Source organism: Triplophysa rosa, linkage group LG17, assembly GCF_024868665.1.
Source record: "Triplophysa rosa linkage group LG17, Trosa_1v2, whole genome shotgun sequence".
In the NCBI taxonomy this organism is placed as follows: domain Eukaryota; kingdom Metazoa; phylum Chordata; class Actinopteri; order Cypriniformes; family Nemacheilidae; genus Triplophysa; species Triplophysa rosa.
Genome location: NC_079906.1, coordinates 19,453,644 through 19,481,254, shown reverse-complemented (window position 1 = coordinate 19,481,254; position 27,611 = coordinate 19,453,644). Strand labels below are relative to the sequence as shown.

General features: G+C 41.1%; 2 protein-coding genes across 3 annotated transcripts; one reads left to right on the top strand and one right to left on the bottom strand.

Annotated features, from left to right (window-relative positions):
- Positions 1-190: 190 nt before the first annotated feature.
- On the top strand, positions 191-22,693 carry atp2a2a (ATPase sarcoplasmic/endoplasmic reticulum Ca2+ transporting 2a). 2 transcript variants are annotated; one of them, XM_057356141.1, is made up of 22 exons: positions 191-488; positions 578-735; positions 1,414-1,431; positions 1,522-1,604; positions 4,161-4,265; positions 6,206-6,344; positions 13,552-13,632; positions 13,721-13,806; positions 14,091-14,555; positions 14,799-14,887; positions 14,973-15,075; positions 16,264-16,395; positions 16,471-16,590; positions 16,667-16,885; positions 16,994-17,329; positions 17,463-17,683; positions 17,778-17,980; positions 18,064-18,149; positions 19,856-19,989; positions 20,085-20,202; positions 20,568-20,688; positions 22,068-22,693. In XM_057356141.1, the coding sequence occupies exons 2-22, from the start codon at positions 618-620 to the stop codon at positions 22,079-22,081; spliced, it is 2,991 nt and encodes a 996-aa protein (XP_057212124.1). In that variant the 5' UTR covers positions 191-488; positions 578-617; the 3' UTR covers positions 22,082-22,693. The 2 variants fall into 2 exon arrangements, with proteins under 2 accessions (XP_057212124.1, XP_057212123.1); XM_057356140.1 differs by lacking the exon at positions 22,068-22,693 and having other exon boundaries at positions 20,568-21,962.
- A 126-nt stretch (positions 22,694-22,819) lies between these two features.
- Positions 22,820-27,030, bottom strand: anapc7 (anaphase promoting complex subunit 7). Its single transcript, XM_057356143.1, has 11 exons — positions 26,815-27,030; positions 26,051-26,240; positions 25,809-25,928; positions 25,555-25,666; positions 25,317-25,470; positions 25,105-25,247; positions 24,892-25,009; positions 24,619-24,815; positions 23,848-24,072; positions 23,535-23,685; positions 22,820-23,441 (listed from the first exon to the last, which is right to left on the bottom strand). The coding sequence occupies exons 1-11, from the start codon at positions 26,913-26,915 to the stop codon at positions 23,252-23,254; spliced, it is 1,701 nt and encodes a 566-aa protein (XP_057212126.1). The 5' UTR covers positions 26,916-27,030; the 3' UTR covers positions 22,820-23,251.
- Between the last annotated feature and the right edge of the window lie 581 nt (positions 27,031-27,611).

The window sequence follows — 27,611 nt, the reverse complement described above, 5'->3', positions numbered from 1 at the left end:
TTCGAGATATGCTATTGGTGGGTTCAGGCGTCTACCTGCGCTTGAGGGGCGGGGCAAAGTGCTTTGAGCCGCACTGAGTGACGTCCCTTTCAACCAATGAACAAACGGCTCCGCAACACGTCAGCGCCCTCCGTGCCAAGGAAGATCGGTTGGATCTTGACGGGCTCCCTGGACACTCGCTGTCCAATCAGAGTCCTCCACATGCGGTAGGGAGGCAGTAGTGAGACGCTTGCGATAAAACAAGTGCAAACGCCGCTGCGAGTCACCACTGAACGGCAGAGAAGGACGGAGAAACGGGTCCACCGTCACATTTCCAGGCAGGCAGAGGTTTGAACGGGGTGCGAATGTGATGTACTAAGCAAATATCTTTTTCTTTGGGCTTCCACTGACTCCCAGTTCTTCGGGGAACGAGAAGATACCAGCCAGGGGGTGGTCTGAACTTCCACTGTTTTCCGCATTTGGGCGCTCGTGGATAAAGCTTCTGGAAGGTGCATTTGCTCATCTCAACTTTTCTCCCATGTCCTTCATTGTCATGCTTGCTTGATGTCAATGCGTGTGTCTTTTTTGACCATGGCAGATTTCTTGTGGGGCATCGGGATTCTCCTCCAGTCTAAACCATGGAGAACGCTCACATGAAGAGCGTGGATGAAGTTTATAGTTATTTCGGCGTCAACGAGAGCACGGGACTGACTTTAGAGCAGGTTAAACGCCAGAGAGACAAATGGGGCCCCAACGGTACGTACGCGAGACACTTTGTATCCTTCACATCCAGCGGCGCGATTGAAGTTCATGCAGAAATGTTACATTTGTTGCAGTCAGTTCGGTGACGTCACCACGCGGGCTTTTGACAGTCGGTGTGCAAGACCGTGGCTCTGAGGCCGTGTATGAGCTAAAAGAAACGTTTAACGGGTAGAAAACGCATGCTTACATATCGCTACCCAAAGCGCGCGCCCATTCCTCTCGGTTTGTTTTTAGTTAAACAGTACCGTGTGTTTATGAAGTAAGTGGATAAAAATATTCCTGTCAGCAGCATGAATATTTTTCCTTACTAGCTGCATAGACTAAGAGCTTCCACATGTTTTTATATGAAACCGAATTTAAATGTACATTACATTTATTTAACATAAAGCTGTGGTCAGCTTGTCATGTTCACAAGTACTTTGACAACGGTTAATACGTCTAAAGTAAAGTTTGGCCTTTTAATATTCTCTTCTGAAGCAAGGCCAAGGCAAATTCGATGTATGTAATGTGAAAGTTGTAATTCCTTGAAATATTTGGAGTATTCATTTATAGTGACCGTAGCTAATTGTGTATTTTAGTCTGTTGAGTCCACTTCTGTTTGTACATGTATTTACTGTGCATATTTTTAACGCTCCTTTCTCTCTTTCATACTCTATAATAACCCTCACACAGAGTTGCCTGCTGAGGAAGGTAATCTTATATTTTAAAACTGTCAAATAGAATTTTCATTCCTGCAGTTTATTTGTTTCTGACACATTCGCATTGGCGTATTTTTGACAGGAAAATCTATATGGGAACTCGTCATTGAACAGTTTGAGGATTTACTCGTACGAATTCTTCTTCTGGCAGCTTGTATATCATTTGTAAGTACATGTCTTGGCAGATTTATGTCATTGTTATTGTGTAATAACATTCACTGAAAGCATCTAGTGGAAATTTAATACAACCTGATTTCCGAGGTGATTCGGTATTGATATATGGCAGGTGTTGACTGGTTTACACTGGAGACAAACCACAACATTGCATGTGTTAAAATAAACATGGACTGTGAGCCAGAAGGGTCAGGAAAGTGCGGATGTCTTGTTAGCTCTTTTAAGTGTTTCACGCCTCGTCTTGGGTTACTAACAGATCACAGTTTAAACAGCTGAGAAAACTGGACTACTTCGGAATGGTGACACCAGCATTCATTGAGATTGAGTGTCTGTCACTAACTGCCGAACAAGACGTCTTATCGCTGCGCTGCTGTTTCACCGCTTGTCAAAATATTTGCTGCTGAAGGGAAATGTGCATTGTTGTTGTTTGCGTTAAGATTTAAAACCGGCCTGGTAACTAATTTAAAGGGATACTTTACTAGCAAATAAAAATTTCCCCATGTTTTACTCACCCTCAAGGCATCCTAACTGAATATGGTTTTCTTCTTGAAGAAGAATGCAGTCGGAGTTATAATATCACATATCATTTTACTTCCAAGCGGTAGAATGGGTGTTGGTTTTTTGAAGCTCCAAAAAGTGCATCCATCGAACAAAGAAGGCTCGACACGGCTCCGTAAAAGGTCTTCTGAAGCGAATCTATGCGTTTGTTTAAGAGAAATATTTGTATATAACAATATTTGTTAAGACCACAGAGCCATGTCGAGCAGTTCTTTGATCGATGGATGCACTTTTTGGAGCTTCAAAAAGTCAACACCCATTCACTCCCATTCTACCGATTGGAAGTAAAATGATACGTGGTATTATAACTCCGACTAAATTATTCTTCAAGAAGAAAACCATATTCAGTTAAGATGCCTTGAGGGTGAGTAAAACATGGGGGAATTTTGATTTGCTAGTAAAGTATCCCTTAAAGTAACCCACACGAAGCAATCTCTTAACAATCAGTTAGTTTTTGTAGTAGTTAACATCTAAACAATATCTTCCCATTAAGAAATCTACGCATGCCTAGATACACATTTGGAGCGGCATGTAGAACGCATCCACATAGCTGAGGGAATGAAAGTGGCCGGTCTGGTGGATGGAGAGAGCTATGCCAGCGTTGTCCAGCCGAGTGATACTGAGGTGTTAGAGTCCGGTTTTACAGCTGTCTCGTGGTTGGCTGTGAGAGAAGACATCTCTGCAGGCCAAATTAGGCTGCTGACCTTCAATTGCAAGCCATTCATTACTGTAGACCTTTTACTCAACCGTCTCTGTGAGACTGGACTGGAGTTTTTAAATCTCTCTATACGATGTAGGTATGACCTTGATCAGATGGATTACTTGTAGGACGATAAATGTCAAGTTTTGCTCAATATAGCAGTTAGAGGAATGGCAAGACCCAACCGCTATATTAGAGTTTGTGTACATGTGGACCAATCCGGGAAAATAATCCTCCCAATTTGCATACCATCTGTTCTAAATAGTACTCGAAATAAGTGTTAGTGTGCCAAATTCTAGTAGGCTTGAAATGAGTGTCCTATAAAGTACCCGGATGGCCTACCGTTTTAAAATTGGTTCATTTCTGTTGCGTGTTTGTATGTCCCATTATTTGCGTATTATTTTGCCATACGTTACTTCTCCATAACAAACACAACATCGTGCATAGTGTGGTAAGGCAAATTGGGATGCCGATTGTGTTTTTAGCATTATGGTAGTATTGTTTTCTTAGTTTGATTTTTAATATTATAAAAAAAGTTTTCCCTATTTAAATACTGTATATATGAGCTGTACTTTTATGCCTATTATCTTCGTATAAATTAGCTGGTGGCATTGCCAAGTTGGCTGACAAGTGAACAGCCATGCAACGCATTATGCCGTAGGATGCATCCAACAACAATTGATAAACAAAAAGATCTTGTATATCAAGGGTGCATTGCAATTTTAATAAACTGGGGTGGCTTACATTGAGGAAGGACATATTGTCTTTGTTGTATTGAAGATGCTGTATTACCGAACAGAATTATGTAATCATCACTTATGTGCAAAACAAAACTTCTGATGTGCTCTAAAGTCTGTGCCTAATGATGTGAGGACAAGGAAAAATGTTATAGAATCTTCTTTTGGAGTGAGTTTATATTTCTTTCTCATTTAGATGCACATATGTCGTGCTGTGACTGCAGCGAGCTACAGGAGTTTTATTTCCAGTCATTAAAAATGCTGCTGCGTTTGGCATTGTCATGCCTCTTGGTCACGTTATTTTGCTCAGTTTAACTGTTGTTCGAAATATTGCAGTTTACACAATCCAAACAGACTCTCATATGTAAATGGATTGTGCGCGTGGGAAAACAGCATATTGGCGTTGAATCTGTTATGAGAAGTCAAATGTCAGTGGCACATCTCGCCTAGAATCTTGATTTACTGGTCTTGTAATAGGCGCAGTGTGTTTTGAATGTGAAGGGCTTGATGAGATGTAATGGCTTGTTGTGACACGACTCTGTTTGTCTGCAGGTTTTAGCCTGGTTTGAGGAGGGAGAGGAAACCATCACTGCCTTCGTGGAGCCTTTTGTAATCTTGCTAATCCTTATAGCCAATGCCATTGTGGGTGTGTGGCAGGTGAGTAAATGATGTATATATTATATACATGTGTGTATATACACTCACCTAAAGGATTATTAGGAACACCTGTTCAATTTCTCATTAATGCAATTATCTAATCAACCAATCACATGGCAGTTGCTTCAATGCATTTAGGGGTGTGGTCCTGGTCAAGACAATCTCCTGAACTCCAAACTGAATGTCAGAATGGGAAAGAAAGGTGATTTAAGCAATTTTGAGCGTGGCATGGTTGTTGGTGCCAGACGGGCCGGTCTGAGTATTTCACAATCTGCTCAGTTACTGGGATTTTCACGCACAACCATTTCTAGGGTTTACAAAGAATGGTGTGAAAAGGGAAAAACATCCAGTATGCGGCAGTCCTGTGGGCGAAAATGCCTTGTTGATGCTAGAGGTCAGAGGAGAATGGGCCGACTGATTCAAGCTGATAGAAGAGCAACTTTGACTGAAATAACCACTCGTTACAACCGAGGTATGCAGCAAAGCATTTGTGAAGCCACAACACGCACAACCTTGAGGCAGATGGGCTACAACAGCAGAAGACCCCACCGGGTACCACTCATCTCCACTACAAATAGGAAAAAGAGGCTACAATTTGCACGAGCTCACCAAAATTGGACAGTTGAAGACTGGAAAAATGTTGCCTGGTCTGATGAGTCTCGATTTCTGTTGAGACATTCAAATGGTAGAGTCAGAATTTGGCGTAAACAGAATGAGAACATGGATCCATCATGCCTTGTTACCACTGTGCAGGCTGGTGGTGGTGGTGTAATGGTGTGGGGGATGTTTTCTTGGCACACTTTAGGCCCCTTAGTGCCAATTGGGCATCGTTTAAATGCCACGGCCTACCTGAGCATTGTTTCTGACCATGTCCATCCCTTTATGACCACCATGTACCCATCCTCTAATGGCTACTTCCAGCAGGATAATGCACCATGTCACAAAGCTCGAATCATTTCAAATTGGTTTCTTGAACATGACAATGAGTTCACTGTACTAGAATGGCCCCCACAGTCACCAGATCTCAACCCGATAGAACATCTTTGGGATGTGGTGGAACGGGAGCTTCGTGCCCTGGATGTGCATCCCACAAATCTCCATCAACTGCAAGATGCTATCCTATCAATATGGGCCAACATTTCTAAAGAATGCTTTCAGCACCTTGTTGAATCAATGCCACGTAGAATTAAGGCAGTTCTGAAGGCGAAAGGGGGTCAAACACCGTATTAGTATGGTGTTCCTAATAATCCTTTAGGTGAGTGTATAATGACTTGTTTTCATACAGGTGTACACTCTACCCATCTGCTGTTGGCCAGGAAAAACGGCCCCACCCTAAATTCACGCCATTGGTTAAGCTAGTATTTCTGTGTTGTGTTGATTTTGCTAGCACCACAGTATTTACACTTCTAGGGGAAATTAACTTGCAAATGACTTGCTTCAATATATGCTTCTGCATCTTATGTCGGGTATGAAAATTAAAGGGACAGTTCACCCAAAAATATAAATTCTGTCATGATTTAGTCGCCCTCGAGTTGTTCCAAATCTGTGTAAATGTATTTGTTCTAATGAACACAAAGATATTTGGAATAATGCATGTAACCAAACAGTTCTTGGCCACCATTGACTACCATAGGAAAAATTACAATGGTAGTCAAAGTGCCTCAGAACTGTTTGCTTTCCCACATTCTTGAAAATATCTTCACTTGTGTTCAACAGAATTTTATACAGATTTGGAACTACTCGAGGGCGAGTAATTAAAGACAGAATTTTCATTCTTCGTGTTCATTCGTGTGAACTGTCCCTTTAATACTCCTAAAACAGTTCATTCCAAAAATACCACACACTTCACTTTTAACAAGAATAAAGTGTCTTTGTCCGCACAGCTTTTCCTCTTATTTTTGGAAAAATATATTTTTCATGTCTGATTCCATCCCACTCAGGAGCGCAATGCTGAAAATGCCATTGAAGCCCTTAAGGAGTACGAGCCTGAGATGGGCAAAGTCTACCGCCAAGACAGGAAGAGTGTGCAGAGGATCAAAGCTAAAGAAATTGTGCCTGGAGACATGGTGGAGGTGGCTGGTAAGATGTCCACCTCTTATATTTATCAAATAAAGTGTCGGGAAAAACACTGATTACCTTCACATAGTGCTTTCGGGATTGACAACCGTATACCAACAGGTATAAGCAGGGGCGGATTAAGGGGGTCAGGGCCCCCTAGGCAGCTCTTTGGGTGAGGCCCCCCTTAGGTGGCTTTCACGTTTGCAGCTTAGTTCGGAACGGAGCACGGTTTGCATGAAAAGCCGCTAATGTAAAAGCTGTCATGCGAACTCAGGTGCGCACCAGGGTACCGAACCCTGCACATGCGCTTTAGCCGATTACAATGTGTTCATTAAAACGCGTGTAAGAAATGATAGCATTGGTAATTTACCTTGTATTTGAGCAAGAGTGAGCCTGCGTTGTTTTGTGCGTTGCGAGTGGAATCAGAGCGGCAAATGAATGGTAATACGATGTTTCCAGATTTGAAAATAGTCCTGATAAATAGTCTGTTTGCAAGCAGCAGAAAGCTCTGTAAGCAAACATACAGTAAAACCAAGTGTTGTTTACTCTGCGCTGCGCATAATAGCATCAAGTCATTGAAAAACAAAATAAATTGACCCGTGTTCAGTTTACTATCATGTGTCATGCACGTTCGTGATGACGTAAGATGAATGCAAACGCACCAGGGTTCGATAGAATCAAGCTGAGCCTGCTGAGACACAAACCAACGCTGCGAGGGGCGTCAGAACAATCTCACTCGGATACACACACATCAAATACTACAGTGTACAGTGCTCCAGTTTTATATAAGTATACGTGAAATATAAACGGCCCCTAATAACGCCTCGGTGGATCTTTACACAAACCACTGTGCGTTACATAAACTGTGTAAACAAAGCCATAATTAAAAACCAACCTGTATAATATGCGTGTCATTGTGGAATAACTCCCTGAAATATTCCCTATTACATGATGAGCTTTGTATAGAAGCTTTTGTGTGTTTCAGCAGTTATGTCTTTTTTTTTTATGGAATCCTAAAGTTCTTGTACAGTTCTCTTTTAAAGTTGAGGTACTTTTAGGTATTTTTTGCACCTGTTGCTGTGTCTCAATAGACTGTGTGCATAAATCCTCATCACATGTTCATATCCATCGGCTGCATTGTTTTTTAATACTCACCACCACCCGCCCAGCTCATAACACCACACTCTACGGCACACAAAAGATACACGTTTTTTAATGTGGAAATAGTAAATAAAATCTCTCAAATTGTTTAGATATTTGAGAAATGAATATTGGAGCCTGCTTTTGTTTTTTCTTTTCGTGAAATTACAGTTCATGCATTCTCGAGAGATGAATGCATAGCAGTGAAACAGAAGGAATGATGCATTTATAAGAAAATGTGTCCGTCTTCTCTTTATTTGGGTTCTAGGGATGGGTTTGCTATCTTTTTTTAATAGTGGTAGAGCTGTAGTGATTGGTTGTCTAGATTATGGAATGGTTTATTTATAGCTCACAGTGACAATGGTTTAGATAACAGGTGTCGGCCCTGGGCTCAACCCCTTCTCAGATTTCCACCAAATTGCAGCATGTGACGTCAGATATGATCCAGACATCAGAGTCACCTTGAAAGAGGTCATTGGTGGAATAAAGCTCTGTTGCATTTGGTATTGTACATTGAAATGCTTTTGTGAAGGCATAGGCAGTCTACAGCAATACAATAATAAAAAAAATAATAATAAAAATATTTAAAGAAATATATAAAGAGAGAGATGGGAAAAAAGTGAACACAGTTAAGGATAAGAGACAAGGGAAGAAAAAAATAAATAAATGTGTATATATATTTACAGCTTATATAGAAGGCCACATGCCTTTCATTATCAGAAATCAGACCTTCTGTCCTGTCTGAAGCTTTTCTTGCGCATATAATGACAAGATTTTCTACTGCACAAGGTCTCAGTCCAGCATGTAGATAGGAACGTGATTTGAGCAGCCGATCCTGTCTCGATGTGATTAATTTAGGAATATAGTCACCTGGAGCTTTTTGGCTGAATCTGGGCAGTATTTGGTAGCGTGACATCTGCGCTGAACGTTTAAAGTGCTGTCTCTCTCTCTACATCTCTGCTTCTGCTGTGGGTCGAGAGGATGACGCAGTCCGAGCCACGGCTCAGCACACCCGCTGCAGAGGACTCTGGGACTGTTTCGTGAGCAGAATTACAAATGCTGCCAGCGGCCCCCTGACAGCCTATCGGTTACGCACAGATCCGAGCTCAGCGTGTGGGCCATCTTGCAGTCTGCTCCGTGCACATTTGATGTTTTAATTAGCATAACTTACATAGCATTTGGATATTTACAAGCGAGAAGCTTTGATTAATGTCTAATTTCAGGATAAATCTTTTAATACAAGTCGTTATGCTAGTTTTGCAATGACTCGATTTCAGAAGCCCAGCAGCGCAGCACCTTAAAGGGACAGTTCACCCAAAAATGGAAATTCGTAATTATTTACCCTCATGTCATTCCAAACCTGTATGACTTTCTTTCTTCTGCAGAACACAAAAGAAGATATTTTGAAGAACGTTGGTAACCGAACAACATGGGACCCCATTGACTTCCATTGTATGGACACAAAACCACTGAGACATTTTTCAAAATATCTTCTTTTGTGTTCCACAGAGGAAAGAGTCATATACAGGTTTAAATGACATGGGGGTGAATGAATGATGAAATAGAATTGTGATTTTTGAGTGAAGCATCCCTATTCCCAAACTGTTTAAATCATTCAACTTCTGACCAATTAAGCGATACTTAAACCCCAAATGAAGCTTTGAGGTATACTACAGGCTTTGATTGACAATTGGAAGGGTTTGTAAGGTCAGATCTAACAGCTGTCTCCATTGTTCTCAGAGAGAGATGTCCTTTTAGGGAAGTGACCACAGCGTTCCATCCCCTTTACCTCTCATGCCACTGCTCTCACATCGAGCGAGATCGGCCCTGCCCGTCGGCACGCTCTGTGCTTTGGGAATTCAAGCACCCAGGATGGCATGCCACATTCTGCTGGACCTGGTAACCATCGCCTATCACTGCGGAGTGGCAGAGGTCCGCAGGTGTTTGATGGCCATAGGGCTGTCAGCGTGGATCCACAAATGGCTGATTTGAAATGAATGAGGGTCACTTTGACCAAGGTGGACCAGGTGTTTAATGTGGAAATATTAAATAAAACCCCTCGAATTGTTTAGATATTTGAGAAATGAATATTGGAGCCTGCTTTTGTAAACCCGGCCACGCTTGTTCATTTGTGAAACCACTCAGTTTATGTCAAATGGGCGTCTCTAAAAGTATGCGTCACTGCTTTGCCAACATAAATGGCGTTCTTGAGTACCTTCGCCTCGTGAGAGTTCCCTGCCAATCAGTTCGCTGTTGTGTGATGCCAGGTCACGTGTTCATTTGACTCCTGTTTTAAAACACGTGACAATGGTGTTGCTGGGTGAAGTGATGGGAGCATATACCATTAAAACAAAATGGCACCGCACCGCCCGCTGTGAAGGATTGTGGGTGAGCTAATTTGTCTTATGATTGATTCATGTCAAGGCCAGTTAAATGTAATGGATGAATGATTATGCAAGCTATATCTCAGTGCTTCTCTCTATTCAGACTCTGTATTGAGGTCAATTTGCGGTGAGTCCTTGTGTGGGTGCTGTGGCTCTCTCGCAGGTTTTGTTCAGGGTCCTCGTGCCGTTGGAGGACAACGGAGGAGGCGGTGTGTGGATAGATAACTCCAACAACTCAAGGTTCAGAGGTCACGCTTGTACCTGTAGGCCAGATACACCAAAAATAGCTCACCGCAGGAGCCTTGTGTGCGTATACTGTATGAGCGCTGATAAGCGCTGCTGTGTTCTGGAAAGCGTGGACGTACTTGTGAATTCCACCATCGGGCCTCCATTAAAACTCATGAATCAGCTCTCAGCTATAGACGCGTCATTCTCACCTCGTGGGACAAATCTATATCGCTGGTTGACTCATTAGCTTTTGAAATGGTGTGGATTTTTAATGTAGGTTGTTAATAAATTTCCCAGATGTGTTTTAAAATAGGGGCGTTTTATAGAAATGCAATCAAGAGGTCATGTTTTGTCTGGTTAGCAAATTGTGGTAGCCTCTGTTAGCGGGTAAACATATATATATATATATATATGTATGCTATGGTCTGTTATTTACAGATCTCTCGACTTGACTTTATCACAAACGTGGTATGGAAGCAAGATCCAAAAATAGTCAGACGGATTATGTTGTTATTACTTTAACGGTTCACATAAGAACAAATACAAATGGTGTTGTAATGCATTAGAGGTGTAACAATATACTTATACGACATGTGATACTGGGTTCACAATTACAATAGTATCTAACAGAATTTTCAACAAAATGTAAAAAGTTACTCTGAAGTTCAGATAACCAATTTATTTTAAAATCGTCAACGAATATCAAAAATATTTATTAATGAATAATATTTATGTTTTAGAATAAAATACAATATAAATTTAATATGTAATGTATATAATATACAGTATATGTGTATATATATATATTTTTAGCTGTACATTAAACAATAAAAAAATGACAAGAATGGACAAGGTTTCAATGTTTAATTAAACCTTATGTAAATAAATGACAACTGAATTCTATTCAAGAACAGAATATTCTATTCTTGAAATGTTCAAGAAAAAAGATGAATTTGAACATAATTCAATTTCAATCCACCCTGTTACATTAAAGGATTTTAATGAATTAAATTACATGAAAACATTTTCATAATTTCCTCAACCTCATGTCATTCAAACCTGTATGACCTTTTTTCTGCACCTCATAAAAGAAGATATTTTGAAGAATTGTCCATTGTACCGACACTAAACCACTGAGACATTTCTCAAAATATCTTCTTTAGTGTTCCACAGAAAAAAAGAGTCAAGTTTGAGCGACATTAGGGTGAATAAATTAAGACCATTTTTTAAAACTTATTTTTATCTATTTATTAATTCTCCAGTTGGTGATCTGTACTTCTAATCTTCCACACGTTAAGCATCTTCTCTAGCCCAGCTGTACTTGTTTGCGCACTTTTCCGATTGCTCTTGTTACCAGTCAACAATACCAAGTGACCTTCTGAGAACTGGACCTCATTGTGTAACATTTGTTCCCTATTTAGACGGCTGAAAGATGGGAATGAGCACCATTTAAGTCTTTCTGAGAAGAGCTGCTACTGTCTCATTTTGGCCTTGCCCGCGAAGCTTCTCTCAGGGTTTCACAGGTCTTGGCGAGAGGACGGCGTGTTAATACAGAGCTTGAAGATCGTGTTGTGAACAGATGTGTGACCGTTGTTGCCATGGCCACGCAGCGACCATTGTTGTCATGCCCTCCTATTTTTTTATGCTCCCTTGGATTCGCTGGACTTTTGCTCTAGGGCACACTAATGTTTAACATCAAAGAAGCCAACAACACGCTCTGACTGTTGCAAAGTTCGAACGCCATTATTGCAAGTTTCAAGGGTGAAATGCTCGTACTTTGAAGCCCCACAGGTTGATTGACAGCTGGGGGGTTAACTCGCGTCACTCTTCCTGTCGAGGGCAGGGGCAGCTGCTCTCATGCCTCTGTGTATAAACCAGATCAGCTCATCAGAGGACATATCAGAATAGTTTTTCCATGTTTGGCGTGGTGCATTGTCGCCCGTGCTATTTTCTTCTCTCGCCCTCAGGGGCGCGGATGAGCTTTCTGTTTTGTTCTTTATCGCCCTATAATTTAGGATTTAATTTGATATGATTTAGGTTTCTTCAAAGTTAATCTTGCCAAGATTTGTAATCCGCTCTAATGTCTTTAGAAGTCTTTTCCAAAGGAAGTTTGCTGCAAACCATGTGTGATGCATTTTAATTTTATAGCCGTTACAAAAACTTACAGGTTGAGTTAGATGGGCCCTGTGTACTGATTCATAGTTTATCTATAGGCTACTCCATTATAAAATAACTGTATATTAGATGTCTGTTCCCATGTTGCCTCTAGCAACTTTACAAGCCAGTTAGACATTCCGTGAACTGTTCTGGTTCCCCAGGTGGGGGACATGTATTGCTGCACTCCCACTTGCATGGACAGGCGGAGAGTTTGCCCAGAACAGTTTCATTCCGCCAACCATTGAATATTTGTGTCTTGTTACCATTGCAAATATATAAACAATAAACATTCTTAAATCAAGAAACATTTAGGCTACTCGAGAAGCAAAATGACACGATATTACAGTTTACATAAAACACAAGTTGCAAAAGTTTTATTCGTTGTGATGTATATCAAAATAAAACAACTTCAGGAATAACTGTGTGTTCCCACCATACGCGAATGAAGCGTTAAGCGTGAGTGATTTACATGTTAAGTCAATGCAAAGACGCGATAGACCTCCTTGCGGCGCGATTCGCGCGAATGACGCGATTCGCGTGAATTGAGCGTTTCGGGCGTTTGACGCGTGATTCGCGCGAGTTGAAAAATCTGAACTTTGGCGAAAATTCGCGCCGCGTTAACCAATCAGGAGCTTGCTCTAGTAGTGACGTGCAGCGTCTGTGCACGAAGGCAGCCCAGAGAAACAGATAAGCAGCGCAACTGAAGTCTATTTGAATTATAAACAGAGAGCGTCTTTGCAATAATCACATATTTAAAAACTACAGTAGCCTACTAATTTATCGCTAGAAATGCAATCAGAAGTTGTTGAAAGTGAAAATGAAATGAAAAATGATGCTCCAACGGGTTTCGGCCGCCATTTTTTTTTTTCGAGCTTGCGTCTGTTGCGACTTGCGAATTTCACGCTCGAATGAAGCGAGTAAACTCAAAATGTTCAAGCGTCCAACTACGCGCGAATAGCGCGATTCATTCGCGCAAGTCGCGTTTCAGAAAGACAAAAAACTTTGATTTGACCATTGAAAGTTGGAAGTCAGGCCATTGGACAGTCAATATAGCCCCACCCTGTGACCCTAATGCCGAGACAGTTTTGAGTTTGTAGTGATTGTCTAGTTTGCTGAAAAAAATCATAAAAAAATCCCATAGTATATAATTGCAATGACTTCTGAGGAAAGATATTAAAAATCGATTTAAATTTCGATTTAAAGAATTAAAGTTTTTTCTAATAAAATTTTTAGATATTTACACTGGAAAACAAAATGTCTAAATGTTCTTGTGCGTTTCATTCGTAATCCTTTATTGGTTCTCTTTTCTTTTTGTCCAGTTGGTGATAAGGTGCCTGCAGATATCCGCATCTGTTCTATTAAGTCCACTACATTGAGAGTGGACCAGTCCATCCTTACAGGTCAGAAACCACCTGTTCTGTTTGCATTTGTATTTAAAGTATCATGCGTTTTATCTAACCTTTGGTTTACCTTCTGCTTATCCTGCAGGTGAGTCTGTGTCTGTCATTAAACACACGGACCCCGTCCCGGACCCTCGCGCTGTCAATCAGGACAAAAAGAACATGCTGTTCTCGGTAAGAACTTTGTGACAAAAATGTTACATTGACCACTACTGTTTAGGTCGGAAACACTTGAATCTTGTTAAGCACGTTTATCACAAGATTAAATAAATAAGACACACCTGGTTTTAAGTTACAAAAAACAAACATTCGAAGACAACTTCATCACCCCCTTGATCGGTTTTGTTGACATGCACAAACCATTTCTGTCTGCATACTCGTGCGAAATGTTTCCAGATTTCATTTTGCAGTCCACCTTATGTCTCAATTTTGTTCCTAATGTTGGACGTGCGTTTCAGGGAACCAACATTGCCGCCGGCAAAGCCGTGGGTGTGGTGGTGGCCACGGGCGTGAACACCGAGATCGGTAAGATCCGTGACCAGATGGCCTCCACTGAGCAGGAGAGGACTCCCCTTCAGCAGAAGTTGGATGAGTTTGGAGAGCAGCTTTCCAAAGTCATCTCTCTCATCTGCATCGCCGTGTGGATCATCAACATCGGCCACTTCAACGATCCCGTCCACGGGGGCTCGTGGATCCGCGGAGCCGTTTACTACTTCAAGATCGCCGTCGCTCTGGCCGTGGCCGCCATCCCCGAGGGTCTTCCCGCCGTCATCACCACCTGCCTGGCCCTTGGCACCCGCCGCATGGCCAAGAAGAACGCTATCGTCCGCTCGCTGCCCTCTGTGGAGACTCTTGGTTGCACCTCTGTCATTTGCTCTGACAAGACTGGGACCCTCACCACCAACCAGATGTCCGTCTGCAGGGTAATCCGCAGTTTTTTTTGTCTGTCTCGAGATCTGTTTATTCTCAATGTCTGCTGACATAAGTTTAGTTGGCTGAACCAAAAAAATACAGTTCTGTCATTTCTTCCTCCTTATGTCATTTCAAACCCGTCTCATTTCTCTTTTCTTGGTGGAGTTTTACAGAACAAGCATTATGAACTCATAACCCTAAAGCAAACATGTATGGTGTCACTAACCAATGGAATTAAAACTCCTGTCGTTCAGATGTTCATCTTAGACAAGGCCGAAGGCGACAGCTGCTCGCTGACGGAGTTCACCATCTCTGGCTCCACCTACGCCCCTGAAGGAGACGTGTGAGTTGACGTGTGGTGCTTAAGACGATGTCTTGTTTGACCATTCGTTGTTTTTGTCAGCTCTTGATGTTGTTTTGTTGTGCAGGTTTCTTAATAACCGTGTGGTGAAGTGCTCTCAGTATGATGGGCTGGTGGAGTTGGCCACCATCTGTGCTCTGTGCAATGATTCCTCCCTGGATTTCAATGAGGTGTGGTTATTGTTTCTCTGTGCAGGGGTGCGTGATTGGAGCAAAAATGAATGTCGCAGTTTTTCCAAGCTTCATATCAATATGAGACTCAAATATACAGCCATGGAAAAAATTTCCAGACTATTTCCAAAACGGATTTTCTGATTTTAACATTTACTGTTTCTACAGCAGGTATGCGTTTAAGTAAGATGATCGTTTTTGTTTTATTCTGTGAACTACTAACAATATTTTTGCACAAACAAGAGTTTGCTTACAAATTTAATTACAAAATTATACGTGTCTTTTATTATGTTTTTATTGTGTTTTATTGTGTTAGTTAGCTATATTTTGTTTAGTTATTATGGCTTAAATCAAAACAAAGCAACAGCAGCTTCTGATTGATATTAATTGGAATGCACAATAAAAAACATGATTTTTGAAAAGAAGTTAAAACTGAGTTATCTCATTTTGGAAAAAAACTCTTAATTTCCTCCAAATTTCAAATAAAAATATTGTTTCTATTTGCCTTTATGTGCAGAAAATGAAAATGGAGAAACGGGTAAAAATAACAAAAGATGCTAGGTATTTTTTCAGACCTAAAATACTGCAGAGAAAACAAGTTCACATTCACTTTTAAGCAATACAACAGTAATATTTGTACATGTATTTAGGAAAAGTTAAAAATCTATGTTTTGTTTGTGATAACCTGGATTTTTATCACAGTTTTCATGTGTCTTGTCATGCTGTCAGTCTTTCACATTGCTGTTGGATGACTTTGTCACTCCTGAGGTTTGAGTTTGAAAAGCTTATGAAATGAAAATTTGGAATGGTCTCCTTATTTTTCCACGGCTGTATGTAAAAACCACACGGATCAAATTTTATAAAATTGCTCTTACTTTAAAAACAAAAATACACAGGAACATTATCATTGTGAACTCACTTTTCGAGAGATGTTTTCCTAAGATCTTCTGCGTGTACGCTTCCAATAAACATTATTGTCTATTGGTGTGGACACTAATATATTTACAGTTATTGGATGTTTTAAATAGGCCTTTAGTCAAGACTTTGTGTTCGTTCGAACAGTTTTGTGAACTGCTGTGCAACAATTTATATCAAGAACCGCGTTTGAAAGCCTTTCATCTTTGCCTGATTTAATGTTTGGATGTAGGCGTGCAGGAAATGATGAATGATACACAATGTTTTGTTCAGTCTAAAGGTGTTTTTGAGAAGGTTGGAGAAGCCACAGAGACGGCGCTCACCTGCCTGGTGGAAAAGATGAACGTTTTTGACACTGACGTCAGAAGCCTGTCGAACGTCGAGAGAGCCAACGCCTGCAACTCAGTAAATATTCCTATTGTTATTTAAATAATGTGAAAGTAACGATGATGTCAGAAGACAACGTGTGTGTGTTCGTAGGTGATCAAACAGCTCATGAAGAAAGAGTTCACGCTGGAGTTCTCCAGAGACCGCAAGTCCATGTCTGTGTTCTGCACCCCCAACAAGGCCAAATCCAGCTCTGCTAAGATGTTTATCAAGGTGCGTGTCTCGACTGTTGTTCATATCTGCTGAGCCGTGTGTCGGTCTCGCTGCTAAACTAGTTTGTCTACCTCAGGGCGCTCCGGAGGGCGTGATCGAGAGGTGTGCGTATGTGCGTGTGGGCGGCTCCAGGGTGCCCTTGTCTCAGGGCATTAAGGAAAAGATCATGACTGTCATCAAGGAATACGGCACCGGGCGGGACACCCTGCGCTGCCTGGCGCTGGCCACCCGTGACAACCCGCACAAGAAAGAGGAGATGATTCTGTCCGACACGGCACGCTTTGCAGAATACGAGGTGCGTATCAGAAATACTTGATTCCAGCTCTAGAATAAACTCTTGCTATTTTTTATCGTTATCTACCGTGGTCATCTTTTCTAAACGTCATCGTCTCCTATTTCCCAGTCTGATCTGACCTTCGTGGGCTGCGTGGGGATGCTGGATCCTCCTCGTACCGAGGTGGCCGCTTCCATCAAGCTCTGCCGGCACGCTGGCATTCGGGTCATCATGATCACGGGAGACAACAAGGGTACGGCCGTGGCCATCTGCAGACGCATCGGCATCTTCTCGGAAGACGACGACGTCAACCGTATGGCCTTCACGGGCCGTGAGTTTGACGACCTTTCACCCCACGCTCAGCGAGAGGCGGTCATGACAGCCCGCTGCTTCGCACGTGTGGAACCTTCGCACAAGTCCAAGATCGTGGAGTTCCTGCAGGGCTTCGATGAGATCACCGCCATGGTAGGTCACCTTACTGTGGAGTTCTCTTCAGTTTTACAAGTTCAAGCTGTTTTTTGGGGGGGGGTTAAAAATGACATTTTTGTCGAACTACTTCAAAAGTGAATTACTGGACTTGACTGATTTGTTTGCACAGACAGGAGACGGCGTGAACGATGCCCCCGCCTTGAAGAAGGCAGAGATTGGCATCGCCATGGGCTCTGGCACTGCCGTGGCCAAGACAGCCTCAGAGATGGTCCTCGCCGATGACAACTTCTCCACCATCGTGGCTGCTGTCGAGGAAGGCAGAGCTATCTACAACAACATGAAGCAGTTCATCCGCTACCTCATCTCATCCAATGTAGGAGAGGTCGTCTGGTCAGTCATGTTTCAGTTTTCCTAATAAATATAATTTATTTCTACCTTCATCAGTTTTTGTCATCTGAAACATCTTTTATGATTTCTCTACTAGCATCTTCCTCACTGCTGCGTTGGGTTTCCCCGAGGCTCTCATCCCCGTTCAGCTGCTGTGGGTCAACCTGGTCACCGACGGTCTACCTGCAACTGCTCTGGGCTTCAACCCACCCGACCTGGACATCATGAACAAACCCCCTCGCAGCGCCAAGGAGCCCCTCATCTCAGGCTGGCTCTTCTTCAGATATATGGCCATTGGCTGTGAGCCATTCTGTTTTCTCCCAGTAACACTGACACCGTGTCATTTTCACTCCAGTGTAACTCTTGTTTGCTGTGTAATTCAGGTTATGTGGGTGCTGCGACCGTTGGAGCCGCGGCGTGGTGGTTCATCGCTGCTGAGGACGGTCCAATGATCACTCTTTACCAGCTGGTAAACCATGTCTCTGTTTAATTCTCTGGTGCACCACGTTTATGACACTCGTACTCCTCCCGGTCGAAAGTGTCCGAACAGCTAAAATATGACTAAAGTTAATGTCATTATTTTTTTCTTTAATATTTTAAACGTTTAGGGATTTTTATGGTTTTATGTCATATTTAAGCAATAATTATGATTTGGTTTTTATAGAATAGAACATTTTCCCCTGTGGCAGTAAGTAAAAATGTGACTTTTTAAGACTATTTGCCTTTCATTATTGATTTTTGTGTTCACATAGCAAATGCCACAAAAGTCACAAAGTTTTGTATCATTCCGATAAAAGTAAAAAACAATCAGACATAAAACTTTTTGCAGATGCTTTTATCCAAAGCGACTAACATTGCATGATACTATCCATTTGTATTTGTGTATGTGTAATCCCTGGGATTGAACCCATGATCTTGGTGTTGCTAGCGCCACGCTCTAACCACTGAGCTACAGGAAAAGTATATGTTAACATGAAGTTGATCAGGTCAAAAGTTTACATCCCCCGATTATTAATACTGTATGATGTGACCTGCACAGTCAATGACAGTTTTTATGTTTTGTCATAGTTGTTTAAGGGTTTCTTGTTTGTCCCGAGTCATTAAACTGTCCTCTGATCTTCAGAAACATTATCCAGGTCCTCCAGAATCTTTGACTCATGTCCAGCAGTAACAGTTTGATGTTGAGATTCATCAGTTTACATTGAGGACAATCAAGAGACTCATACACAACTATTACAATACATAGAAACGTTCAGTGATGCTCATGAAGGCAACACGATTCATTTTATAAAGTTGAGATGAGTCAAATATACAGAAATGCTGAAAAGCAAAGATTCTGAAGATCAGAGGACAGTTTAATGACAAACAAGAAACCCTTAAACAACTATGACAAAACATAAAAACTCAGTCATTGACTGTGCAGGTCACATCATACAGTATTAATAATCAGGGGATGTAAACCTTTGACCTGATCAACTTTTAGAAATTCTGTTATTATTCTTTGGTGTGAAGTTCATGTGAACATTTATTTAGTAAAATAACTTGTTCAGGGCAGGACTAAATTAAAAATTTCCATTTCAAAAATTATTTTTCCCAAATTTTCAGCATTTTCCAGATTCTGCAAAGGGGTATGTAAACGTTTGACTTCCACTGTATTTCCTTAATAAGATGTGCACAGAGTTTCTAAAACTTTTGAACAATTGTTTTACTTCTCTTTACTTTCTTACATTTCTGTTTGAAATTATTTTGTGAATTTATGATCTATAGGGCCAATAAACAGTAATGAAGCAAAATTAGCCCAAGTCACATGCATTTATCTTTCACTAATAGACATGTATTGTCTTTTAGCCTGATGTTAAAGCAACAGTTCACCCAAAAATGACAATTCTGTCATTTACTCACCCTTGAGTTGTTCCAAATCTGTATACATTTCTATATTTTGATGAACACAGAGAAATATATTAGAAAGAATGCTTGTAACCAAACAGTTCTTGGCCACCACAGAAGAAAAAATGACAATGAAAGCAATTAGTTCTGTGGCACTTTTGACTACCAAAGTATATTTTGTGTTCAACAGAACAAAGAAATTTATAAAGCACTTTTTTCCTACTATGGAACTCAATTTTTAAGTGATTTATCAGCTGTGTGTCTGATTGTGTGCATCTCTTCTTTCAGAGTCATTTCTTGCAGTGTTCTCCTGATAATCCGGACTTCCAGGACCTGGAGTGCCACCTGTTCGAGTCTCCCTACCCCATGACCATGGCTCTGTCTGTACTGGTCACCATTGAAATGTGTAACGCTCTCAACAGGTCAGATCACCAAAACAGGTCACATCATCCAGGTTCAGACGATCAGCCTTGAAGTCGTTTATAACTCCAGTAAACATGTCCTCTCTCTCCTCCAGTCTGTCCGAGAACCAGTCTCTGATCCGCATGCCTCCCTGGGAAAACATCTGGCTGCTGGGAGCCATCTGCCTCTCAATGTCTCTGCACTTCCTCATCCTCTATGTGGAGCCGTTGCCGGTACGCCCGCTGAACTCTATATAGCATTAAAGGATAGTTCACCTAAAACATTCTGTCATCATTTACTCACCCTCATGTCATTGCAAACCTCGCAGAACACTAAAAAAAGATATTTTGAAGAATGTTGGTAACCAAACAACACTGGCCTCCATTGACTTCTTTTAAATGAACACAAAACCACTGAGACATTTCTCAAAATATCTTCTTTTGTGTTACACGGAAGAAAGAGACATATACAGGTTTTGGATGACACGAGGGTGAATAAATGATTCCCTTTTTGGGACCTATTCCTTGATTGTAGAGCACAAAAATAAAATGCACGCCCTGAGTTGTATTCTAAACGTCTCTGTCTCTCTCCTTTTTAGGTCATCTTTCAGATCACCCCCCTGAATGTGACCCAGTGGATGATGGTGCTGAAGATCTCACTGCCTGTTATCCTATTGGACGAGCTGCTCAAATGTGTGGCGAGGAACTACTTGGAGCCGGGTAAAGATGAGGAGCAGGAGGCCGACAGGAGAGGCTGGTCTCTCGCTGCATGCACTGAGGGCATCTCCTGGCCCTTTGTAGCTCTGACACTCCCCATAATGGTGTGGCTTTACAGCACAGACACTAACATAAGCAAACTGTTCTGGTCGTCCTGACTGATCTGAGACCTGACGTGAAGCTACTGTAACCGTGACTCCAAATAACCCGAGAAGCAACAAGAACCACGTTCACATTTGCACACGCATCCGAGCCTCGTTTGAATTTTCATACACAAATGTTGATCTACGTATACAGTATATGGCATATTGCTGTCAGAGAATAGTGTTTTGTTTTTTAATCATTCAATTTTTAAGCAATTTTTTTTTATTGGTTTCGTCTTATTAAAGGTGTATATTTTCTCAGGTCCCCTTTTTCAATGTTTGAAAAGTGCCGAGATGCAATACTATTTATCCGATCGCTTTAGATATTTTTGGCTCCCAGCGCTGAGATGAGATTTATCTTTATAGAACGAATGTGCAGTTGTTTGTGTTTTCCCACTGTAACGTCACAATGTATCTTATTTCATTTTCGGACACAAATCGTTTCCTCTCTGCCTTTAGTAGACTGCAGCTACCTCAGTTCTGTCTGTTGCTTTCGTAGGTCCTCTTAACAAACGTTTTTTCGCTTGCTGGGGGACTAGCCAAATGCACTGGTTCCCTAGCATATTGATCACTTTAGTGAATCTGACGTAACATTGTTCGTTTTTTTAAGGAAATGGTGTTTAAAGTGTTTTTTTTAGGTTTCTGAAAGATGCTCAAACTGAAAATGTTTACTTTTGCATTTTTTTGCTGGATGCGTTTATGGGGACAATACATAGTGATTAACAAAAACATTTGTTTATATTGTAATGTACATGTAAGTGTATACTCAAGGTGCCGAGTGAATGAACTGAGCACAAATAGTAAAGGCTGTGATGAATTCTGGGATCAAATATCCTGACATTAGCACAAAAGTGTTGTTGAATAAAGTCTCTTTAATTCTGTAAATACCATACAGATCTATATAGTTTTGTCTAATCGGTTCACTGTAAGCGTGCAGGTGACCCCAGACAACACGCATGATCATTTTGTCCTGTTTGCATTAGCGTGAGTAATGATCACATGACACACTGAATATACTAAGGCATCATCACAACCTCACGTGTGTGCGACTGCGAGTCTGGATCTAATGAACTGCCATAACTCTTGAAGACTGATGACACTTGACATCCTAAAATAAAACTTGTCACGTTTGCATGATGGCACATGCCTGTGTTTGTACACTATAGCATTTATATTGAAGTTCTTTGTTCATATTTTGTCATATTTGTATTTTTACATCATCTCTCTTTCTCTCCTCAGCTCAGGCGGAGTAAACCATTCCGCTCTTTGTGTTCCCCGCAGAAACTGTGAGGTTTTCTGGACTTTAGTGCATGAGATTGAGCAGTCCCGACATCATTCTAGGCCTGCATGCCAACTGTGCTACATCTTAATTTGTAATCATTAGTGTAGAGAAAGCTCAGATGTTAAGAGTGAAATTACAGCTTTTTCGAGACCTGACAGCCAGGCCGGGTCAAGCCCCTCTCTATCCAATGAAATTTTAAACGGTTCAAAAATAATATTACAGTAGTTTTAATGGTGCATGTCCCCTTAGATAAAGTTTACAATGTAGTGTAGAACAAAGTATAGAACTGCAATACTCGATTTAAAAAAGAAAAACAGAAGATGCCATTACTGACAATCCTTAAAGGCACCTTTCTCAAACGTTTTGTGATATGCGTACATTAACCCAAAAATGTTATTGATGCTTTGCGCAGGGATGTGCAATATGTTTAATGCAGAGGCTCATTTCAGGTGTGAGCTTTGTGTGACATTGAGCGAGACAGACAGACTTTACTGCAGTTCCCATGACAACCAGACGATGGGCGCTGCTGAATCAGTGTTGTAATTATTACAATGACTTGTGATTAATAAAATATTACATGGTTGCTTTGTTGTTTCTCTACAATGTTTATATTTTATGTTACTGAAACGTGGTACATTTTCAGATATCAGAAAACTTTATAACATGATTTTAATTCCAAAACATTCAAAAAGTCTTATTTACAACACACAGCATAGAAAAACTGAACTAACATAAAAGCTACACAATATTGACCTAAATGCTCATTTACACACTGGGGTGTGTGTGTTACATTCCAACCCAACAAAGTATTTTGCAGCATTAAAATGAAGGCTATATTAGGACCATAATCTCGCTTCACATGTAATTGTTTGCCACGTTTACAAATTTGCAAGATTCTACAGAGCCCACACGTGACCTGCAAAGGATTGAGAATTTACAAAAGATTCAGTGCTAAATGTATGAACAAAGTCAATGCACCCAACATTGTGTACACCATGAATCCTGTTAGTCTGACAATGTGTAACTCACCACCAGAGGTCAGTATCGAGAATCCACCCACAAAAATCTGTGTGTGGATGTGTTTTTTAACTGATCACACAACACACAGAAGTGCTGAAAGTCTATTACAGCGTTCTGAGGGTCACTGCATGCCGAACCACTGCTCTTGATCGGCCCACTGCGCCGCCTCGCTGTCACTGCCCTCCAGGTCTCCCTCCTCCCCACTGCCCTCCATATCATCACCATCCAGCTCGACCGTGGCATCTGTGGGACTTTCTTCCTTCTCCATCTTCTGCATGCCCTCCAGAGACTTCTGATCGTTTGGATCGAGGCTGCAGGAATATAACAGTTATGAAGGACTTTAAAGGTTTAACTGTCTGATGCGGTTGGCTGCATTACAACATACAGAAAAGAGACTTCGTTACCTTAGTGCTATACTGTACTGATCCATGGCCTCCTGATAGTCATTAACAGCCACGAGAAAATCTCCCAGCATTCTGTGCAGCACACAGTCGCTCTGATTGGCTAAAGTGTTTCGTAGAAGTGCTATCCCTTCATCGTATTTCTGTTCCCGACCTGAAATACAAATACACGAGTACAAAAACGTAGGTATAAAAATAATCCGAATAGCCTTCACTATATACCAGACTTTATGCCACAAGCCTAAAGGACACGCTATACAAGCCTAAAACAAATTACAATGAATAAACTAGAAACACATCTGAGCGACTGACATACTGAGGAGCTCGGCTTTCTTCACGACAGCTTTGATGTAGTCGGGTCGTTGAGCGAGAGCTTTGTCCAGCAGCGTTTTCGCTTTCTCCTGCGTCATGGGGTCTTCTAGACACACTGTGGCCAGGATGGTGAGAGTCTGGGCATTAGCTCCCAGGGTTTTGTAAATGTTGTTAGCCATTCCCATAGCCTCCCGGATACCATTAGACGCCAGGTAACAATCGATGAGACCTGCAAACAAGCAACGAACAATTGATTCTAAAGGGTAAGTATTAAAAATAGCTTACCTGTTCTGGGCAACATATCAAATAGTCACAACATATTCCCAAGAACAGATGACATAAAACCTTAACGCAGTTGCCAGACAAGCAGAGTTCAAACTTAGGTCAATACAATTCACTGTTTTCTACATAAAAGACATCGTGTGAAGATATAACCTTGATGTTTTTAATATTGCCCGAGTAAGACCAAAGATTAACCTTAATGTTTAGGCTGCAAACTTTTGGTATTTTTGTGCAAATTAATAAAACATGGGGTCAATAAAAACATTCATTTCATTTTTGATAATATTCGAAATGAAAAACTAAATATCTAAAAATGTTTTGTCATTGCATGACTATAAATACCTTGATGCTATTTTGATGACCTCATAATTAGGTTTTTCAATTTAAGCATGGATTTTACAAACGGGGTCCCATTTATCTAACTGATTGATTTGAAGCTAGATCTACTTGAAATTAAACACACAAAAAAAGAACAAAATCTGGAAATGTGTACCTTCGTAGCAGTCCAGACGACAGGGAGCCAATCGCATGGCTTCTCTGAAGTGTATGATCGCTTCCTGCACTCGGCCCATGTTACGCAGCGCTGCCCCCTTCAGGAGAAGTGCCTGAACACTGTTACTGTTCAGCTGAATGGCTTTAGCTCCCAGATAGAGGGCCCGAGAATAACGTTTACCGTAGAAACTGTGACATCTGTGGAAAACAAGTGACAAAGGATTTAAAGCAAATGTTTCAGTTTTCAACAAGCGTTCATGAAACTCAGACACACCCTGATATGACCCAAGGCTCGGCGTGCTGGTCGGATATGTTGAACAGCCGTCCTCCAAGAACTTCCACATCTTCTAGGTGACCCTCCCTGGCCATGAGATACCCATACACATCCATACCTACAAAACGATATCTATTAAATAATCGAATAAACATATATTTAAAAATATCACGCTGTGGATCGACAACATTAAAGAAGCGTTTTCCCACGTACCTTTGATCAGGTAAGGATCGAGCATCTGTGCCTGCTCAAACTTCAAGATGGAGTTCTTGGTATCTCCAGCCCTGAAGTACACATCTGCCAACGTGACCAACAGATCGACGTTATCCCTCAAGAGAGACTTCTTCTCCAAAGAGCTACGGGAGATGCATCAGTCAGTCAGCAGAGTCCAAACATTACAGCTGTAAACACACACAGATGCTCACCAGATAGTGTTGCTAGCCCTCTGATTGTCTCCTCCATGCAAAAAAGCATGCGCTTTAATCCAAACAGACAGCCAATCGAGATTCGGGATGCTCTGAATCACATCCATCGTCATGGACGCGACCTCCGCCCCCTTCACCGACAGAGACAGAAGCCCTGCGATACATCAGCGGGAGAGACACTTGAATGTTTAGCGTGAACTTTCAGAACGAAGACAACAGTAACAGCATTCTTACTGACCAATAATAGCATCAAGAGCCAGTGGACACTGTCTCAAGACCTCCTTGTAACTCGTCACAGCTGAACGTTCTTGACCCGCCTTTCTGTACAGATTCGCCAACATCATGTTGATCTAAAATGAAAACACAATGAAATATCCATTTAGCTCGGCTGACACATTTCAACGTTGCTTCGACCAATACTGTGAGTTTGGGGGTGGGATTATCTGCGTGACAGCCAATAAGAGTGTTTTGTCAGGAATTACTCATACAGACCTTTGGCGTTCTCTGGCGAGAAGGGATTCCATCCAGCACGGATATGGCGTCTTTATCCAGCTTCAGAATGGTGTAGCACTCTGCGATTTTATATTTGACTTCAATCTCTGATGGTAAATTCTAATAAATAAACAATGGCTGTCAGGACTGGAATTTCATTTACTGCATAATTCGAAGCATCAGAACATCACAGAGACGGAGAAGGCGGAGACAGGTTTGCGGAAAGGTTTGGGAGAGCTCACCTGTGCTTGCACTGCAGATGTTGAGCCACCTGTACTGGACGGCCGCACTTTGGATGTTTTGCTGAGCACTTTCTTCTGCTGCAAAGCCATGTTGTATTTGCAGGCGGCGTTCCTGTACTCTTTATCATGGAAGATTGAGTCCGCGTGATACACCAGCAGCTGGTACTTCTGAGCCGGGGAGAACAGCTCCCTGCAAAATGAACGACATGAGGGTGAATGTCATGACAGAATTTTATTTTGGGGGTGAACTGTCCCTTTAAGAAAATGACGTTTCAAAAGCGGACTCGGGTTTCTAAAATATCCAAACGTTACTGTATTTTCATATGCCATAATATCCCTGCTGAAAAAAACTAGTTTTGATCATTTGCATTACACATACCATCGTAAATAAACCATTAAAAGTTCGCGTTGTAACCATTAAACCAACCAGCACTTCTCTGATGGTTTCTGTTGTCGGTTTTTTCACATTTTAGAACACACCCTGGAATAACACGGTAACAAATGTCGTGATCTTTTTTTGCCACTGGAATAACTGTCTCACATAATGATGTATTATTGTTACAACTTTGTAAACATTAGTGTAAATCAGTGTAAGACAACACTTTCCGCTGCGATTTGTTGTGCAACACACAAATAAAACGGAGCTTAAAGGGACCATGTTTAAACTGCATTTAAAAGCTCATCGTTGAATAAATGCACACTTCTGTTTAGACGTGTGTCATTTTAAAGACTTTAATACGGTGAAAGACACATTGGAGACTCACGGGTTGTTGGTACTCATGGTGAGCAGCAAACTGCTAAGGATCCGGACATTAGAATGCAGTCCGGCCGCTGCCATATCCCGCACATGATCAATCACGTTCATATTTACTTTTTATAAATGAAATTTCAAACAACAACTATAGATTATACACGAGCTGCGACACAGCGGAAGTCACTGCGGTGCTGCTGAAGCAAGTAGCTTGCGAGTTTTTAAAATGGCAGGAAATCCTGCGCTTTCAAAATAAAAGTCGGAAAAAAAACTCGCCAAAGGAGAAGTCCGTACTGTTTTGTGAGAAAAAAATATGGGTAGCTCATAAGGTGGACACATCTTCTCCATTTAACGTTTAACAATTAAATGTTATCGTTTTAGGACAGAAACCTAGCAGCATGAGCTCCCGGTATACGTCTGTAGAAGTTTTTTTTATTAATTTTTGAAAAGGTTTTTTTTTATCTTTTATTGTCTACGTAAATATGAAACTTTTATAGGTTTATCTCTTATACTACCGACTCCTATGGTATTCGCTGTGACATTCATAAATGTAATGAAATTACGTCTTTTAAAATGCCACATTTTGTATTTCAGAACTGATATTGCTGTTCTGCCGTCTTTATTTATATAGCAGAATAACTACCACAACTGTTTTACCTTATTAAAAACATCTAACACGTTTTGCTTATTTTTTAATATATAGATATTGGATGCTCTGTGTATTTTTATAGATAATATTTTGGTTATTCTACAGTTTACTTATTAATTCTGTAGTATTCACACACAAAAACTTTACGTTAACTTAAATAA